The sequence below is a fragment of the Ixodes scapularis genome, unplaced genomic scaffold (genome assembly GCF_016920785.2).
Source record: "Ixodes scapularis isolate PalLabHiFi unplaced genomic scaffold, ASM1692078v2 PGA_scaffold1__304_contigs__length_218370807, whole genome shotgun sequence".
Taxonomy (NCBI): domain Eukaryota; kingdom Metazoa; phylum Arthropoda; class Arachnida; order Ixodida; family Ixodidae; genus Ixodes; species Ixodes scapularis.
The window spans coordinates 12,245,780-12,265,859 of record NW_024609846.1 but is presented as its reverse complement, the minus strand read 5'-3'; the positions used below and the strand labels follow the sequence as shown (position 1 = coordinate 12,265,859).

The 20,080-nt window shown below is 46.6% G+C and overlaps 1 protein-coding gene across 2 annotated transcripts; it reads right to left on the bottom strand.

The window, feature by feature from the left end:
* Positions 1–1,700: 1,700 nt before the first annotated feature.
* Positions 1,701–17,540, bottom strand: LOC8035460 (YEATS domain-containing protein 4). Of its 2 annotated transcripts, none has more exons than XM_029977994.4 (8): positions 17,385–17,540; positions 17,007–17,160; positions 16,520–16,639; positions 11,115–11,181; positions 10,722–10,816; positions 10,462–10,554; positions 8,038–8,125; positions 1,701–2,001 (listed from the first exon to the last, which is right to left on the bottom strand). In XM_029977994.4, the coding sequence occupies exons 2-8, from the start codon at positions 17,067–17,069 to the stop codon at positions 1,811–1,813; spliced, it is 717 nt and encodes a 238-aa protein (XP_029833854.2). In that variant the 5' UTR covers positions 17,070–17,160; positions 17,385–17,540; the 3' UTR covers positions 1,701–1,810. The 2 variants fall into 2 exon arrangements, with proteins under 2 accessions (XP_029833854.2, XP_029837987.1); XM_029982127.4 differs by having other exon boundaries at positions 17,007–17,185; positions 17,385–17,537.
* Positions 17,541–20,080: the final 2,540 nt, after the last annotated feature.

The window sequence follows — 20,080 nt, the reverse complement described above, 5'->3', positions numbered from 1 at the left end:
CCCCTCCTACACATTAGGTCCGAGTGTGGACGATGTTATGAGCCGAAGGGCCAATCTAACGGCGAAAAAGGCACACCGTCATGGCGTACTCTCAGCAGTTGATAGAACCAACGGTGTTCGCCATCTTTCAGTGCATGCTCCTCCGCCGGCTCGTCCTATCAAGAGCGGGGAACGCCATGACGTTGCCCTTTTTGCGCTCTTTGATTGGACCTTTGGCTCGTAACAACGGCCACGCTCCGACCATAGCTGAAATCAAGATTAGTTCGTTAGAAACGAGCACCATTTTCCCTCGCCCGAACATTATCAGTGTTGCTGCTGACCAGGGCCTGCTCGCTCGAAAGGAAATAAGTCAGCCTTATTCAAATTAAAATAAAACAATTGCCAAGGCTGGGGTGCTCAAGTCATTTGACGTAACCTTCACATGCTATTACCAAATACCTTACTAGGGGGAATAGATCCTACTCCTCTCATTTGCATTAGGCAGCGCGCCTACTGCGCCTATTTCTCCCCTGGTAATTTAAACGTCTCGCTGCGCCGAAATAAAAGAAAACACTTATTTTTGCTTTAAAAATATTTAGGGAACAAGCCACGACACATATTGAGCAAACACGTGCATCGACCGAACGGCTCGGAGAGCGCCGTTCGCCCGCCCGCGCGAATGCCTGATAACTGCGACGTCCATGGCAATAGGTGGCGCCTAGCACCACTGCCAATTCAATTCGGAAAGCCCAAGGTCATCCAGCCATTCAAACTGCACCAAACCGTCCGTGCTGAGGCCATTGGCTTATCGGGAAGTAGGATGTATTCCCCCTAGTAAAGTATTTGCTATTACTTTTCTTTGCCTGTGCACTAACTTTGGCAGTGCTTACTTCCAGACTGTCATAAATATGAACAAGCTCATTTCGTTTCAAGCAAGCCGGCCCAGACACCTACAAAAACTATTCATGGCAACAGTTAAAAAAATGTGCCTCGTAATTCAGACACACCGACATTGTTGAGCCAGACGAAACCCTGCAAAATCTAGTGAAGTTAATTAACTGCACTTTATTATACTGTTCATGCAAATGAAGCTCAAGCTAAGCATATTTTCCAGGTTGCTGAGGCGAGCATTATAAGCAGGTGCATATAGCATCATAATATTGGCAGAACAATGTCGGGAAAGGCAGTAGCATAAATTACCTGCTCACGAGTCTCAGACATACCTTCACTCAGGAAGTGCCGTCACCAAATAACACCCATTCACAGAGATCAATGTTTGCACACGACAGATGAACCACAGCCTGATAACGCTCAGCTCACCAGTCTGTGAAAGCCGACCATGCCCCAACCAGATGTAACCGATAATAGAAAGGTGTGCCAGTGAGGTATTCGTGATTTGTCTTTCCCTGATAGTCAAGTTCTAGTGATGCGTGTATATTTGTGTGTATAGTTGGTATATCTGTACCTTTACCATTTTCCTACAATAATGGCCTCTGGACACTGCAGGCTAACGGCCCCCAACATACACCTCACACTTTCCACTTTTTGTGGCTTTCTCCTAACCCATATCCCCTCCACCTTTCGGCTTGCTCCCGCAAGGCTCCCCTCACAGTTTTGGAGAGGACGGCACTAAGAAGATTATCTTCCCTGCAGAAAACCGAGGATGTATGTCGTCTTTGAAGCTTATTAAATAAAATAAATAAATAATCAGAAACAACTTATAACGAAAGGAAGACCCACCATTCGTCTTAATATTTATTAGCGCAGGTAACAATGGTTGGAGACCCCTGCACCAACGGGGGCAGGGGCATAAAATGGGAGAGGGGAGAGATCAGGAAGTGGCAGCTACGCTTCCTCCGGGGTCGACCTCTGCCTGGGACTCGAGTTTGCTGATCTCCGTCTTGTACTTGTCGATGGTCTCTCTGGCCACCTTGAGCCGCTCCTTCAGGTCGGCCACCTCCAGCCGGATCTTGTTCTTGGCCGACAGGATGGCGTGCAGGGTCTTCTCCTTCTTCTCCTCAACTGCAAGTTCCCCAGGAGGACGCAAAAATATGTGAGACTCGTCCCTTCGCTTCAAAAGGGTAAACACGGAAGCAGAGCACGGCTAACCATAAGCCCTAGGACCAGTGGTACTATAGAAACCGTGCGGATCTAATTCAAACCCCGACCAGGGCGCCCCTAGCGGCAAACAGATCCATTGCATCGGGGAGCTTCTGCCAGTCGCTGCATTAATTGTGCGTTGTAGCGTTGTAGTGGGTTAGCGCTGTAATTTCTGAGATGGCTATTCCACACCAAGAAAGCCGCAACAATAGCTGCGTGGTCGGCTGCAACAGTACGTCGAAGATTGCGCACGGCACGAAGTACTACATCGTCCCTTCAAAGCCGTACGAGGTGGAGTGCTGCGCGACCTGGGTGCGACTTGTGCGTCCATACAGGTTAGTGGCGTTTCTTACTTTCCAGTTTGTGCTTTGTTTAAGCTGCTGACAAATAATACAATTAACTTTTTTTCTATTCTAGCGACAATGGAACAGCATCGACACCGACAACAAACTCTAAAGTATGCAGCAAATACTCAACCGAAATCGAGAAGCGGAATGCGGTCGCCCACCTAAGCGTACCCTTGGATGTTTCCATCAGCCTACAGGAAGATAGTAAGAGAATCGCGGAACGGCGCAAAAAAAAAATCGCCCAGTTATTGTCAAGCTGATTCAGAAATAAACGTGCATAATTACCGCAGTCCACTCAACGCCAACAAAATTTTTTTGCGGGTGCGCTTAATTTTGTTTGCAGAGTACAGCGCTCCGTGACATCCACTTGTCCGTCGAAACGGACCTCCTTCACGTCGCACACGCGGCCAGATTCACAAAGGAGTTTTCTCTTCGTCATATTGGCACCACGGAAGAAGCTTTCTGGATTCGTAACCGCCTTGAACCCCGTCGTAATCACCCCGGGAACACTGTCCGCTGTGCTGCTCATCGCCATTGCTTCCCCCCGATGATTCTGCACCGGCTACCGAAGAAGCTTCCCGGATTCGTAATCGCCCACTGTCCTCTGTGGTGTTCGTTCCTATTACTTCCCGATGATTCTGCACCAACAGCACCGGCTACCGAAGGAACATTCTGGACTCGTAACTGCCTCAAACTCCTTCGTAATCACGACGGGGACACTGCCCGCCGTGCTGTTCGTCGCCCCGATGCTCCTGTGGCGGCTACCGCTACGTCGCGGCGAACAATAGGCGACCGCCGCGACACGGCCGGCTTGCTCGCTTCCTATGGTGCTTGCAGGTTTCTGAAGAGGACCAGAGAGATGTAAGACTCATTCGTTCGCTCACTCCACAGGGTAAAGACAGGACCAGAGCATGATTAATCGTAAGCATTAACACTAGTGGAACTATGGTGCTTGCGAGCTCCTGAGGAGGACCAGAAAGATGTGAGACTCATCCATTTGCTCCAGGGACTTAAAGGTGTACTCTGGTGATTTCTTCATAGTCTCCAATTTGCCTGAAAATTTGCTAAACACTGACAAACATTGCCGGAATAGAAACCCAAATATTAAGCAAATATATATATATATATTTTAAGTTAGTGCATTTACAATTTTGATTCTCACAGTGTTTTTCAAAGTTAAAGTCTCTACTGGCAACAATGAAAAAGTGACCTCAGCAAAAAAATACAGGGGTTCACTCTTTGGAGTGAAGACTTTGTTCAAGCACTTTCATGGTGTCAAATGAATGCATTAGAAGCTCGCTCCAGCCCCTGCACAGCAGCACGAAACAAATGCTCAGCATAGTTCATTTGTACACTGCCCGCTCGACCTGACGTCACGGCACTGAAAACCGCGGGTAACTTTGCATGTTGGTTTTGGCATCATTTTCACTTGCCGATTTCACAATAACTATTCTGAATTTTGCTATACTAATTAGCATACCGGAAGGGTAAATGCCAGTGATTACGAAAATATAGTTAGCTGGGGTAGCTCAAAAAATCGCCGGAGCACCCCTTGAAAGGTGGGACCACAGCACGACAAATTGTAAGCCCTAACACTAGAGGTACTATGGTGCTTGCAAGTTCCTGAAGAGGGCCAAAGAGACGCTAGATTCATGGGCTCACCAGGACCACTGACATCTGCCTCTATGCCCCGTCATTCCTGTAGCACTGCAAGTGTGCTGAATAACCTGAGTACTAACGCGGCGGGCAGAATAAATATGGGGCAGCCATTCCCATTAACTCGCTTTATTCTTCTTCGTCTTTGTCCCCGCCGCAATGTGTTGTGGTCCTGCGCAAGCATAAATCCTACATCACTACAATTTCAAGAATACATGGGATCATGGGACACCTTTTTCTCTAGACTTATTAATACAAACATTATGGTTCACTTCGTTTCAGTTAGCCATGAACATTCTTCTGAAATGCCTGCACAACTAAAGGCCTGTTCACACACCCGCATTCGGAGCGACCGCTATGCTTACGAACAAATGCAACCGCTGCGACTTCAACGACAACAGTGCGCGACGTGTACACACACATGCAACTGCATGCAACCACACGAATCAACAGCCAATAAGAAACGAGCTTCAGCTCTTGCTCCTAGCCAATAGTAAGCAACCCAGCTACGCTTACAAACATGGCGGACAATTTCGTGCCCAACGCGGGGTCTTCACCGAGACAGCCCGAGGTTTCGGCTATGGTGTACAATCACAAAGATCTGCTGTGCGCCTACAATAGCTTTGTAAAGGCTGGTTCAGACATCTGAAACGAACCCACTATCCACGACTGCGTCCGTTGTGACCGGAACGACAAGGATGACCGCTCTGTGCTGCACGTACACTCCTGCTACCACTGCAACAAGCACAGCGGGTCGGCAGCACGGCGACTGCCTCTCTGTTGCCAACACCTGTTTCAGCGGTGCCTCTAAAAAGAAGGGGACACGCTGCCACTCACTTGCGTAACGGAAAATGGACAGACTGTCTTCTATGACCTCAAGCTTTATTATTCTTTTTTTCAGGATACGCTTGCAGGGTAGTGCATTAAAAAAAGAAAAAGATGCAGTACGCCATCTTGCACGATCACAACTTTAATACACGACTTTGCCAACAGTGTGAATCTTGCCACACGCCTTTTCTACGATTGTAAAAGACGATGTAATCTCAGCAGCGATATAGCAACATAGAAGTATAATTTTGCAGACGTTGCGAGCGTCCAGGATTGCCAACACTAATCACCTTTTTTGGGTGATGAAAACGCGTGCAGATTCGCATCCTTTATACAGTATGGACCAGTAATACCTTGAACTCGAGCACACGCATGGAATGCGCCAAAAAAGAAATCTGGGTGATGTTCGAGGTCACAAATGCTAAGAAAGCACCGCTGTAGTCGAAGTAAACAAACACGACGGCCTGGGCGTTTCTGCTGTCTTGAGAGTGCCGCCACGAGATCGCCGCACGAGTAGGTGGATCTTCCCTTCTAGTACGTGCTGGGTTATCATAACCACACGCGACGAAAATTCACAGTCAAGGATAGCGCTTTTACGGGGAACGATGAGCTTCCACCACGCCGTCCACATTGACGATCACCACCGACGCCATGTTTGCAGTTAGAAGGAGCCCGGCAAGACCAGCATGCAACACGTGCGACCAAGCTCTCCTCGACCTGTGATTCGTCTGTCGGTCCCGTCGTTCCCGAACGTAACGAGAAAGTTCAGCCCGACTCGACTCCTTCCGTTGCGAACAAACATGAACGAAACGACCGTTTGGCGCTGCGTTGCTATGGTAACTCGTTGTTCCAACCGGTTGCATTCGTTTGTAAGCATAGTGGTCGCTCCGAACGCAACTGTGTGAACGGGCCTCAATAGTCTGCAAAGCAACTGGAAAGCCTGTCTCTGCAACCTAAGCAAGAAGCTTGGTGAATGACGAGGCTTAGAACTAAGATGTGTTGATAAAATAAGATCTCCACTAAAACAATAAGTGTATGAAACATCATGCTCTATGTTCCAGTTCAGACTGTGTTTCCGGAAAAAGTGAACATTTGCTATGCTCTCAGATCCTTCCTTAGTAGAGCAGTTGGCCCTTCATAAACTGTACAGTCAAGCAAAGACAGGCATCTGTTAGAATGACTACGATATGTATCTGCTCACAGTAAACAATCTAGTTCAGTCAGATTGAGATCTAGGCAAATCCAGCCAAACCTGGACTCTGGATACATTTTGTCCTAAAGACGTGCCTGCACCCATCACACAACCACATCATTCTTTCTGCATTTGGACAAGGATGTGCCGTGCCAGTTTTTATCAAAATGGTTCGAGGCTTTCAGTGACTCGATTCCACTTTTCAAATGTTTCCGCGAGGACTATGCACCCTGCACGATTAGAGGACGATCTACAAAACCTTGCTCCATCATACTCATGTCTCAGCATCCTGCAAGGGATAGGGGGTTGAGTAATACTGCATTACATGTGTATAAAAAGATCAATCGGACATTTTCTTTGCAAGAGCTTGATTTGAGCAGCTCCCAACATTTTAGTGAAGACAATTTCATGCCGTTTGGTATCTCAAAATTGTGTTTTGTCTCAGTGCGGTTCCAAAATCTGCCATTCTGCAATGGCACTAGATGTATCAAAGGGTAGTGTGGTACAGTGCAATAAACACTTGAACAAACTCTTGTTGAATAAACTATTCAGATGAACAAACTTTTGTAAGCTTTCTTTGCAAAACCCCATTGTGCATAATGCTTTCAGTTGAGCAAACTTAAAACTTTTTCTTGGGGTCTTCCAAAGTTTCTTCAATTGGCATTTCAATGTATGCCTCAGCAACCATTCCCTGTCAATCTGCAATGGCGCCGGAGCTATCAAAGGGTAGTGCTCGCAGTGGCGTCACAAGGGGGGGGGGGGGGGGGGGGGGGCGGGGGGGTGCAGAGCTCAGGGGGGTGTCGTGGCGGGCCACGAGAGCGGGGGGGGGAGGCGCCGCGAGCCACGCAAGTGTGTGGGGGAGGGGGGGGGGGGGTGTCGGTGTCGCAGCGGGCTACTGCCCCGGGTGCCGCTGACCCGTGTGACGCCACTGTGATAGAGTGAAATAAACACTTGAACAGACTATTCGGATGAACAAACTCTCGTAAGATTCCTTTTCAAAATCCCATTGTGTACAATGCTTGCAGTGAAGCAAACTTAAAGGAGCTGTGCAACGATTTTAACGTTGAAAGAATTGGCACCTTCTGCTTTTCGGATATTGTTCACCTTGTCACAAATGACAGAAAACAAACCTCCTTTCACCGACATGTTGCAATTCCGCCGCGTAATAGCGAGGCAAAACTTAGAATATTCCCCGACCTGCAGCCGCGAGCGGCGGCCATGAGAAACACACGGAGTGACGTCAAAGGAGAATCTTGTAGAAAGATAGCAAGTTGTGCGAATACCTGCTCGATAAAAGGTAACTTCTCTATAAATCTTGTCATTCCAACATATATATAAAAGCGTCAAAAACCTGATATCATCGACAAAACTTTTATTATACGGAGTTTTAGTGGCGCCATCTATCCTAGGTCCACAAAACCGTCGGCTCTCTCTGCTATTGCGAACAGCCGCCAGAAGCCAAAGGGGGAGGGGGACAGGGCCGGACGGGTATGGACGGACCCGGATGAGACTTTTTTTCCTTTCACCATATTGTTCGCGCGGTGCCCGCCAGCACGTGGTCATGCGGTCGCGAGTGGATGAGTTCTCGCTGCTCACTGATGGCTCTAAAAAGAGGAACTTTTCCGGAACCCCGCGCCTACCCCATCAACGTCACTGCGCACGTGACCTGGAAGATGACGTATGAGTTGAGAGGCGGCAAAAACCTGGATCTTTTTCATTTTTTTTTTTTTTCAAATAAAGACTAGGGTATCCAGGCAAAATCCGTTTTCTGTAGTTCACTTCAGAAGTGTCAGGCATCAACTTCCACAAAAATTTAAGCAAAGCCCTGAAATTGTTGCACAGCTCCTTTAAGCAAACTTCTTCTTGAGGTCCCCCAATATATGTTCAATTGGCATTTCAATGCATGCTTCAGCAACCATTCCCAGCATAACTCACAGTCGCACTCGTGCTTGTAGGGCCCCAGCGTGAGCTGGCGCGTGCTTGTGAGGAGCTGCTGCATCATCGCTGATGGCTCGGAGAATATCTGAAACATGCAATGCATTTTCAAGTTCAATACCGCAACAACAAAAAAATACATACACTAAATAAAATAGATCTCACTTAATGTTCCCTCTTTACTTTAGTTCAATGAGTACAAACAACCTATTACTGTGAATTTTTTCATTGTACTGAGATACACCGTGCCATCACACAGTGACTGGATTCAAGCCTGGGCCCATTTGGAAGAGCACAAGGTTTGACTGACCTACTCAAGAATGAATGCTCCGACACAATGAAAAGTAATTTCAATACCAATAAAGTTCCCATGGTGAATTGTAATTTAACTGGTACCAGTACCACGTTCAAGATTAAAGAATACCTAATTGTTACAAGAAACAGAACTAAACGCTTTCTATGCATACTACCATGAATGCCATGGTACAGTTCTGGGTCACCGGACTAGTGAAATCCCTAACGAATGTGCACCCCGAACAAGGTAGGCCGTCCCATCTTTTTTGGCTACATATCCGCAAGGGTGGCGCAAACACCAAAATATTGCCCAACCCATTTAATTCATGCTATGCCCAAACACTGCGTAAAACTTGTGTCAGCAGTCCACATGCCGCAGCACCACCTACACTCCGTTTCACGATAACTTGGTACTAAGTATGGTTCTTTTTCTTTTAACGGGAACTGAACTCGCGCGATTTCATCTCTATTGAGAATATATAAAAACAAGGATTACATATTCACAAATTTATTAGTTTCAATAATATTTAAAGCAAAAAAGTGACGCCACACCCGTATCCGATCCAGATTATTTTTCTCCTCATAGCACTACGGCCGTTGGCAATCGCACCCGTGTAATCCACTGCTTCCGCTCAAAACATTGCCTTCGCATTAGCACCCACCACGAATGCGTGGCTAAATTGAGCACATGTTAGTCTCATGAATTGTTCCCGGAGAGCTCGCTACTCTAGCGACGGCGATGTTGTGGCAGTGGACGTTCATCCCAAGTTGGTTGTTTTCGTAGCAGACAACCCTTGGCTCGCAGACGACAGAAGGTCCCTCCGGGCCTTGCATCTGGCACAGTGACACAGATGCTCCCGTAGCCGTAGCCTCCACCAGTTCGCCAAATTATAGTGAAAAAGAGGACAGCCGACGGCGGTGAAGGCATGCGGGCTGCATGCCTCCACCGCTGTCGGCTAGTAATAAAAAAAAACTGCATTCCATGTCACGCAGGCTCGTAGCCGCTGCCCGCATGCTTATTGCATATTTTTGTATAAAATATGTTCACTGTAAAATCCCAAAATAAATGTTACCCCACATTTTTTCCCATTTTATTTCTTCCCCATGGGCAGCTGTTTGCTCTGGACCTTTTGTAAGCAGGTGCCCTTGTTACGGCATTTCGAATGGAGAAACATTCCAAGCCCTAAATCCCAAAGGTCAATGTAAAAAGGAAAATGTACAGCCAACTTTAAACCACGAGCTCAACAATTGCAGTTCCTTTGTACTAAAGAGTACAAATATTCATGAGCCATTCCACTCTGTGGAGGTGGATGACGAGCGAAGCTGTTTAGCAGACGACACAGACCCACTCCGAGGTGCCGGAGGAAGCTAGACACGCACGACGGGACTGCCACCTGGCGGAAAGTAGACAAGCGCGACAAGACCAGCACTTCGGAAGAGCGGAAGGAAAGGAAACTATGCACGCAAGCGCGTGGAACGACGACAAAGAGAGGGCTGTGCGAGCGTAGACATGGCCGACCCTGGTTGCACGGCGGCAAATCTTCGAGAAACCTTTATTATCTACCCGAGAGTCTACTGATCTTAAAAATGGTGCCTGTTGATAACTAATCTATTGAGCTAATTAGTTATCACTTTGATGACTAATCTAGACCTATTGCTAAATTACCCAAGCACCGAGGAGAATGCAGGGAATGGTGTTCCACGCGCCGCACATGCCACTGTCTGCAGCAGTAACTGTTCTAAAGCAAGAGGCTAAAACAAATGGCATCTTGCAAGCGCATTCAACAACTTTTTATTTTGGTTATTTACTTTGAATCTTTTCTACGGGGAAAACGTGCACGTGCGGCGCATGCGGCGGTGCAAGCATAAAGTTTTCAGTCAGTGCACACGAAAAATCCACAAAGCCCTAGCCATAAACAGTTTCGCTGTAAAATTAAAATATATTTTTTAGAATCAAGTTCGGCATAGTGGACGACCTATGTTGTCCACACTTGGGAGGTGTGCCACGAACCAGCAATCATGAAATAATCAACTTGATCTCTGCACTTCTGAGAACCTCGGCGCTTTCACACAAACGACAGCCTGCATGCACATGTGACCAAAGGCATATCGACGCATTGGAGGGCTTACAAGCTCGTCGTAAGACTCGGAAACCAGCTGCTTCTTTCCCAACATGATGTTGGTCTCACTCTGGAAGAGCTTCAAGATGTGATACACTGTCACCTGAAAGAATATGGCACACACCAAGCTATACAAAACTGCTTGCATGCCACGCTTATTTGGAAGTGATGTGCTTGCGTTTAAAATCTAGTTTAAAATCGACTTTGAGAGTGTAAGCTCAAAGAAGTATTCAAGTTTGGTGTGTGAAAGGGATGAAGGTTTCTACTCACAGGTCTCTCTGTGCTGTCCACAAAGTAAATCTTGATGACAATTTCAAATTCACCCCACCCTGTCTCAGTCACTTCGTATGGAGGTTTTGTCACCACTGTGGAGCATGCAAACATATGCATTGTTCGAAGTAAAATCAAACAATTTGCAATTCAGTAACTTTTTGCTTTTCTTTATATGTTTGCAATGTCCAACTGCTGAACTACATCATAATTTCAAAGCAATGGCACCGTCTATTTGGAGCAGCTTCGTAAGTATTGTGCCACAATATAAACAAAAAATAACAATAATTTCTGAAACATCTCCTCTGTCAAAAAAAATGCTAGCTTTTTTTTTACTAAAATGCAAAGAAAGGGAAAAAGTTGCTTAGTCACAAACAATGCAAACACGTTTACCTCTATTCTGGTTTGGGTAGCTCTCGTGAAGCTTGAAGTGTACTTTCTTGACGTAGGTCGACATGTCCTACAGGCCAAGGAACGAGCTCAGTGAGAAACATCTTGTCCTTGGGCAAAGGCTCGCCTCGCACGTAAAAAGACACGTGCTAAAAGACTGCACAGGGATGGAACTGGGCAAAGCAGCTTTGGAACAACCTTGAGAGCAAAAAAAACTGCAGCTTGAAGCAGGCTGAAAGCAGCAAAATGAGGTCTTGAATCAAGACCTCATTTCTGCTGCTCTGGCTCTCAAGGGGGCCAGGCCGGCACAAGGATCACCAACTTCATATGGTCGTTTCTAGCAGCCCGCAGTTTGAAATCAGTTCCGGCTTAAAACAACCCAAGACCTTTCTGACCGCCAGATAGTGATGAGGGGACTTGAGGTAGAACTATCCTGTCATTCTATGCGGACGACATCACACTCTGGGTGGACCCCAAGGGCGCGGGCATAACCACAGAAGTGGTACGAGACACCATGCAACGAGCCTTGGACACCGTTGATCGCTACCTTGCCTCCACCAGCATGAAGCCGTCCCCAGAAAAGACCAGCTTCCTTATTGTGCGTGGCCACAATGTGGAACGAGCCAAGGTCAACCTCACCATGACTGGAGACCCCATTTCTCGACCGTTCGAGGAATGGATGAGGGTCCTCGCGGTGTTTGCGATCCTTTCTGCAGTACTTAAGGTGCACGAAGAGACGTGTCAGGGGCTACGACAGGCGGGTGAATGAATGTGTTGTCATTTACACAGATAGCAGGGAAGTTATCAACCAACTCAGCAATACCCATCGTATTGGGACGCTCATCCACATCAGGAGCACGAGCCTCATGTTTTATGAATGCCACAGAGTGGAGGTGAGGGTCGACTGGGTGCCAGGACACGCAGGCATTATTGACAACAAAGCCGTGCGCGCGTTGGCAAGCGAGAGCGAGAACGACCGCTCCGTCCCGGACTCCGAGATTGTGCCCTCACCAGACGACCTCGATCAGGCCTCCCGCATTAGCGCAGCCAAGCAGGACTGAAGAGGTATACTTTGAAGAAGCAAGTACCAGTCATCAATCACCCGTTGCCGCAGCGACTACCGCCTGGCGCCCAGATACTGCTCCATCAAGCACACGTGGGAGCCGCGCTCACCGAGGACGTCCTTGCCAAATGGCGAACCTACCGGAGACGTACACATCAAACCCCCGTTGACAGCAAAGACAATGAACCGCAAGAAGGAGCCAAAGCCACCCCAACAGTCACAGGCTCAACGTGCACGACAGGGGCTCGGCCGACCGTCAAACCCATGCTATGGTCATTTCCCGATTTTTGCGACCTGAGGAATCGTTACCTCCAGCCTCACATCACGTCACTGCAGGAATGGGAAACCCCTGCCAACAATCGAGGCTGTTACACGCTGCTTTCCCTCTGGGAAATAGCATGCTAGGCAGGTATCGGCCTTCGAATCTGACAATGTTTTTTATTACCCTCCTCCCTCTTCTAAACTAAAGCGCCATCCTCCTGTTCAATTTTACGAATGTTCAACTAAATTCAATTTAAGGCATTTTTCGCGAAATTACATGAACATTACACAAAACATATGAAGCAAATCTACACGACTTTACAAAACGTGGTGGAACCGATTTGCAAAGAAGCAAATATAAACAAACGGGTACAATCCACCTATTTGCAGCTGTTTAGAGGCCACAAAAGATGGGTGTCATATTTCCAGTCTATTTTTAGTATTGAGCGTGTGCCTTGAATGACCCACGACTTCGATTAAATTTGGTGGTTGTGTCTGCACCTTAGAAAACAGCCCGTGACCGCAAAAAAGAGAGTGAGCACAGCTCAAACCGGCCAGTTCTTGATCGGCAGTTTTCGGGCGGAAAGAAACCGAATTTCGAGCCGCCAATTCCGTTCTGGGTAGTTGGGCTCTCACATGTCACGTACAACTATAAACCTCGGCGAGCATAAATATCCTGTCAGTGTCCACTGACGGGTCAAAATAATTTTTTTTTTTATTATCCGAAACAATTGAAAACAATGCCCGGACATTACCTTCGAAATTGGGAACTCAGTGTTTGTGAGGTAAAAAAATACAATTACTCAAAGCCGAATTTAAATTTCCCACGCAATCAGCACCAATGCAGTGACGTCAAAGATTAAGTTGTCCGGCAACTCAAGCTTCTTTCACGCCTCCAAACTGTCCCCACCCGAAGTGTCGTGTTCGCCTGCGTCCCACGAACAACCACTCTCCTCCGTCTGTTCCGCCTATCGCTGCGAGCAGAAGACGCTTCACTTTCGAGTTTGAAGTTCTTTTAGGGCCCTTTCAGCGATCCCAAATTCTTTGAAACGGTGGGAATTCGAAGAGAATGTGCAGTCAGCACAGTGGACTTTTGTGAGCGACGTGGGGGGCCACGTCCAACCGGTTCTGCGTGAAAGGCTGCTCCGGCGGAGTTAGAAACGAAATTACGGTACACAAACACCACACCCAGTTGTTTTCACCGTTTGAAGATTTCCTTTTCGAAGTCGGAGAGGTCGTCGGGCACCTATAAAAGACTCCTTTGTCCGATTCCCCGATCATCCTCGGTGGATGTGCCGAGCAACGCCATGTTCTCCGAGGGAGGATAAAAAGTCAGGAGGCGACATCACACCGGACTCTGATTTTTGGTATTTAAAAAAAAAAGGGCTGTAGTGCTTTCGCAACTGCGTAAAAAAAAAACATGTTTTACGAATGCCGTTATTAAATATTATAGAAACGTTGCGTCACAAATAAAAAGAAGCGGGAAATTCAGAAGAGGAGAATGCCACAAATAAAAAGGTGCATGCACGCATAAGAAAAAAAAAATTTTTTGTGGTATTTTTTTGCACATTTATGACTACAACTTGCATTGTTTTAGAAAACAAAAAAAAAATTAAGACCTTTGGGGTGTCAGTGCCCCTTTCAGCTGAAACTAAGTATAACCAGTACGACGTTGGCAGCAGCAACCTTCGGATACAGAGCTTTGGATTCAGATCCACTGGCGTCCCCTTTGGGCCAGAAGTACCGGTCTCAATGTTGCCAACAGAAACTGCAAGACGGGTAATTTCGACGAGGCTCGTTTATAATTTCAGTTTGGGCGCACCTTGGCGCAATTTCGTTCTTATTTATAGTTTTGTATCGGTGTGGTGCAAGAAAAAAAAGCCATTAGGTGCACAATGGCACAATTGATGCAGCAGTTCCATCCCCGACTGAACATAATTACGGTATGTCATTGCCTCATCTCCCTTGGGTATTGGCAAGTTACAGGTATGATGTCGGTGCCCTCACGGCCCATCTCCAAAGTATGAAAAGGGTGATGGGTTTCGATTGAGTAGGCTCGTAACATGCGCAACTGGGGCTGATAAACACCAGCTAGTAGAACACACAGAGCCAAAGTGATCCCCTACGATCTCTATAACGGAAATTAAGGCAACAAAGAAAGCACAATCTGCGTTAGCTCGTTACCAGATCCATTGCACAACATGCTCGCTTTAACAGTGTCATGGGCGTTTCGCCAGAGAAACTTGTCTTGTACTTAACACTGACAATACCTTCTCCATGGAGTGTGTCACGTAAGCATAGTGGCCGGATCATTTTCACGGTTCTCCGTGCCCTCAAATGCGACAGTTACTGTAAAAGTTGACATGATAGGTGGCAGCACTGCATTCGCTTAGCAAGATAAAACTAGCCCTAAACGGAAGTCACAAAAGTTGTGACAGAAGGCGGGTGGTCAACAGGTACTCTCGTGTAGACTTTAAGGATTAGTTCTTACAGCAAAGGTGGGTTAAACGTTGCTTTATTTTGGGTTTAACAGATGTCAGTATGTGGTGTGCAATATGAATACTTTATCCTGGCTTTCGCGCATGTGCACGACTGTTATATCAGTTCCGTCCGAGCGTCCGACGAATTTTCTTTCGTAGTTGGCACCTGCCAAAAACTTTGTTGCTCAATTTATTTTTTTTATAGTGCATGACAAGTGCAGGATGTTTTTGCTGAAGTGGCTACTTAGCAATTGCTGCTGTATACAGATGTCCAGAGTCTACTCGGTTCCAATCACGAAGTAAACAACTTCTTAGCAACTTGAAATTTTACTGCTTGACGTCAAATGACAGACAATATCCGAATTCATAACACTCAAACGTGTTATGAATTCAGATATTGTCTGTTTGGTATTTATGAAGCACTGCAAACAAACTAGATGTAGGTGCAAAGCATCGCCGTACTGTCCAAAGAAGTGTAGCGCCGCCTTACCACTATTTACTATGCGAATGAGTCCAAGATTTGTCCAACACATTTAATTACAATATGCACATACCGTAAAATACCAGGAAGTGCCCACCCCCCTTTCACTGGAAACTGGGTTAATCTAGACATGGGCACTTGTTCGGTCAAATCGGGCGCTTAATGTATAACTTGTAGAATTTCCAAGCTTGGGAAATGTTAATAGTAAGCGCTTCTGCGGTATTTTAGTGTAAATAAAATCAAGTGAATATGTGGATGGCCTTCATAAAACCACCAAAGGTCAACATTGCAAGCCTGGTTCGTTCATTCATCTTAATGTCATCTTTTTAATTTCCCTGCATGAACAGTTAACAGGTTGGTGTTTTAAAATGTTTGTTAGCAGCTCACACATCTTAAAAAATGTCAAGTCCAACACACAATACTGTGTATTGGAACACGGGATGATCTTGCTGAACTGCAACACACACGACAAAATGATCACACATCCGACCACCATCTACATAGTGCACCCCATATTTGCTGGAACTAGCCAATAGGATTACAAAGGGCGATTGTCACTGTAATAGACACCAAAACACTAAGACATGCCAAAAACCTGTTACAGCGAAGATTTGTGCAGACACTGCACAGACACATGACAGGAAAGACAATTGTAAGTTCTCCTTATACTCCGTCTTACGTTACGTTAGACCGCAGTGGACGCTGCAATTACTACCGGTGCCAACTGAGCGCTCCAAGCATGACACGTGACTTCACACTCCTTTTGCCTAGCTCTGCCCAATCAAGGTCACGTGACACCCTCCGAGCTATGGATTGGTTCCAGTGGCTCGTAGCGTCCGCTGCAGTCCAACGCAAGGTAAAACCAAGTATAACAAAAAAACAAAAAAAAACTTCTAATTTTATCATTTTTCTGCTGTCCAGCTTTTTTTCTTTTCTTTTCTTTCTTTGTTTGCGGAACATTTTAATCACGAGAAAATGGAGCGTGCAGGACCGAACGAGCACACCTACACTGCAACTTCTAGTGAGGTTAAAAAAAAAAAAAAGACTGTCGGCCTCAGCACATACAATGCCAAAGAACAAACAAACGTCATGCTCGCGCCACCTCGCTTCTGGTTTCACTCACCTCATTCTTATAAGGTTTCAGGTAAACCGTCCACTGATGCGTGTGGCCGTCCTCATCGCGCTTTTTGCCAAAATAACGAGCCACATTGCCGTAGACGATTGGCTTCACGATCGTGACACCCTGCGACAGAGAAGAAGATAGCGGTGAGTTCCACTGACAGTCACGGACTGGCACGATGGGAGCGGCAGGGCGTCTCTTTCAGCGGCTCTGAGGAAAGTGTCGGCCGACGGATCCCCAGGTAGCGGGTTCGAATCTCGGGCGAGGTACCCGCGATCTGACTGAGGTTAATAACGCACTGAGATTTCGGCAGCACGACAAACGATCCCCAGGTGGTCCGAATTAATTCTCAGTTCTTCGCTGGAGCGTGCGAGATGCCCTTCTTTGACCGGACAACGGAAACTCCTCCCTGTAGCACTCGTCCTGTCAGTCACCATACGACAAACTTGTCTAGGACAGAACTCTACGAATAAAAACCAGCACCACTTACTTTGAGCCTTCCCCCTGGGTCTTGAGAGAGGTCGGGAACAACGCCAGGCATGGCCACTGCCATCAGACGGGGGCCCAACTGTGATGCGATCTTCAGGCGCGGCCGGCTAGATCCATCAGTGACATGCTACGCTCGCCGCCACTTAATAGTCCCTCTGAAAGACAATGAAAGCGAGAGACCTACAGAGTTCCACATCGCGAGTCTTGTACAGAGTTACACGCAGTCTATTTCCAAGTCATTTCCGACCACTGACGTCGATCATTAGGAATTTCGGCGGGTCGCTGAACGGCTGAACGCTCATTCAAACTGATGTCATCACATCGAAAAGGATTCACAACTCTGATCTATCACATTTGACAATAAAAAATTGGGACTTACTCTGTTTAGCACTATTTAAGAAACCGCCAAGATGATTCAACCGACATTAAACTAATGATACGCGAATGTTTTACCGGTATTACGACGTCGATAACCCACTCCGTTGTTTACGCTGCTTACGTCCTGATCGGCGCCATCTTGCCCAATGAGGCCAGGCGAGGACTTGAAATCCGCTAAATCATGCTTGTCATTCCGTGGAAGCCTAGATTGAAGAGAGAAGCAACTCAAACCTTAGAGAGCCTACGCAAATTCGTTGCCCATTTTCACAAATGCACAGTCGCGTGCTGAAAAGATTAGAGGGTAGAGGGGCTGAGCAAAAATTGTATACGAGATTCCCTTTTCGACCGGCGGCGGCGTGAGGCCATTTTGCGTCGGCGGCGTCTGACATTGGCGCGTAATTCAAACCTACGCTCCAGTATGGGCGACTTACTTGTGTATGTCCTGTCGTTTATTGCTAATCCTTCACAGCGTACTTGAATCAAAGCATCAAAATAAAACTACTATTTTCGCACACCCTTCTTAAAAGCGTTCGGTGTTGTCGTTACCTCCTTCACTTCGTCCCTGTTCTTCGGTGCTCCTATCCAGTCATGGACCAACTAGCCCAGCTGAACATTTTGTTCTTGAAAGTACTTTCGCGCGAAGCACTGAAGTAAATCGGAAGGCAAGAAACTATGAACTTGTATGGTCATTATTTGTACTATATAATTTTTCTGTAATTTGCAAATTGGTAATGGTTAGGGCGACAATAGCAAAATTTTAAAGGGTAAGGGAAATTCATGAATTATGATTCATGAGCTACAATCATCCCAACTACACATGCCATTCACCATTATCAAAATAATACTAATAATAAAAACTACAAAAGCTTTTTTTTTTTTTTTTGCGTGACGTTGGACTTCAAATTTGCTGCCGGGTATTGCCCGTATTCGGCAGTGTATCGTGCAATGTAGCAATGCTTGATAGGTCAGTCCGGGGTTTGCCTGTAGATTATCCGAGAGAGTTCAGCATGCTGCCCTAAAGAATATATTATATTTAAAAAAAAAAGAAGAAAAAACCATCTGTATATACTCGACGGGTCGCACGCCTTCAAAAAATTATGTTTATCAGTTGCTCCAATGCAATTTTCCACGAATAAAAGCACCCCCCGCTTACGCCCGAAATGCCTCATGCTCCTTCCCAGCAACTGTACAGCAGCAAAGAAGCCTCCCCCAGGATTCTGATCTGAAGCCGGGGAAGGGGATAAGAATTTAAGTAGTTTAAATTTTGACTTAAATCCCAACGGTTTCACTATATACGATCATTTAAATCATAAAACTTCCACAGAGGTAAACCCCATTTTTCTTGCTATTAACCATTTGTCTCATTTTCTGTTTTCCATGTGCAGTTATTGTGTAATAAACCATTTCCGAAATTTAGTCTGGCCACTTTGATCACTATCATCATCTGTGGAACGGCATCTGGCATCTGTGCCATACCAATGACGGCCTTCTAGTGACTGATGAAGGAAGACGTTGAAGATGCTCCTAAGCGGATCTTGCGAGGCCTGTACATTCTGGGGGTCAGTACGACGCGGCGTAGGAATGGAACGCAAGAGCAACGTAAGCGATTATTTCTAATAACTCAGATTCAGTCAATCTGTGGGCGGCACACAATCGGCCTGAGTGGGTTGGAGCTTTGTTCTGAATGCAGGTTCTTGGTCACCATAGAACTGAAAGTGATCGAGAAAGAACTCACACTGAACAACTCCTCGCGTGCCGTTGACTTGCGAAAGTGACGGTACCGATACAAGTTCATTTCCGCCATTGATATGGCAAAACCTTAACTACTTTACAAACCACCAGATGTCACTGAATTTCGGAAAGGGTCTATTGAAGTAAATAATTATTGAACAATAAATATTTGTAACAGGCTGAATACGAATAAAAATTGGTGTTTTTCTGACCAAATCGGAGCGTTGAGCTTTCTTTCTACCTTCCACTTCGTTCCTGAGTTGTACCCCATTCCGCGCCCCATTCACGCGGTCAGCAGGAAGGTTCCTTTGCAATCGGTGAATCAGCTCACGCTCTTAGGTCACGTCCACGCGCCACGCGCGGAGGATCGCGGACTGATTCGCCTCCGACCATAAAGGTCCCTTAGCCAAAGAAACATTTATGTCCGTTCTATTCTATCAATTCTGTCCGTCCTATCACAAAACAAGGCTGAAACGATAGGCAGTACGCTGCAAAACCCAAAAGAATCACCCATACAGCGATATCTCTAACGGATGGCCGAATTTTCGGAGAAGTGCGGGATTGAACATGGCCGACGAGGCTGACTTCGCCCGATTCTCATTCTCTCTCCTCTTCGCTTCGTCCCCAGGAGCAGGTGAACCGAAGCGAGGAGGAGAGAAGTGAGGCCGCTTCCCCTCAATCTCAACTGTTCGAAGAGAATCGTGGCGTCGCATTCCTCGCTTGGTCGCGCCCTTCCTCTCCAAAAATACGACCATGCGTTTAGGATCTCGATGTATCAGTGATGTTTTGCAGTTCACATCGTCCCATTCAACGCTTCTGCGGCCTTGTTTTGCGTAATCTAAATTTGGGTTCAGCAAAACACGCCAGATTAAGCCGCCATTGCCGACCTTCTCTTGCCTTACCGAGATGCCGAGCCACTGAAATGGGCGTTGACGAGCCTCCACAAAGGCCAATGCTGGGGAGAAA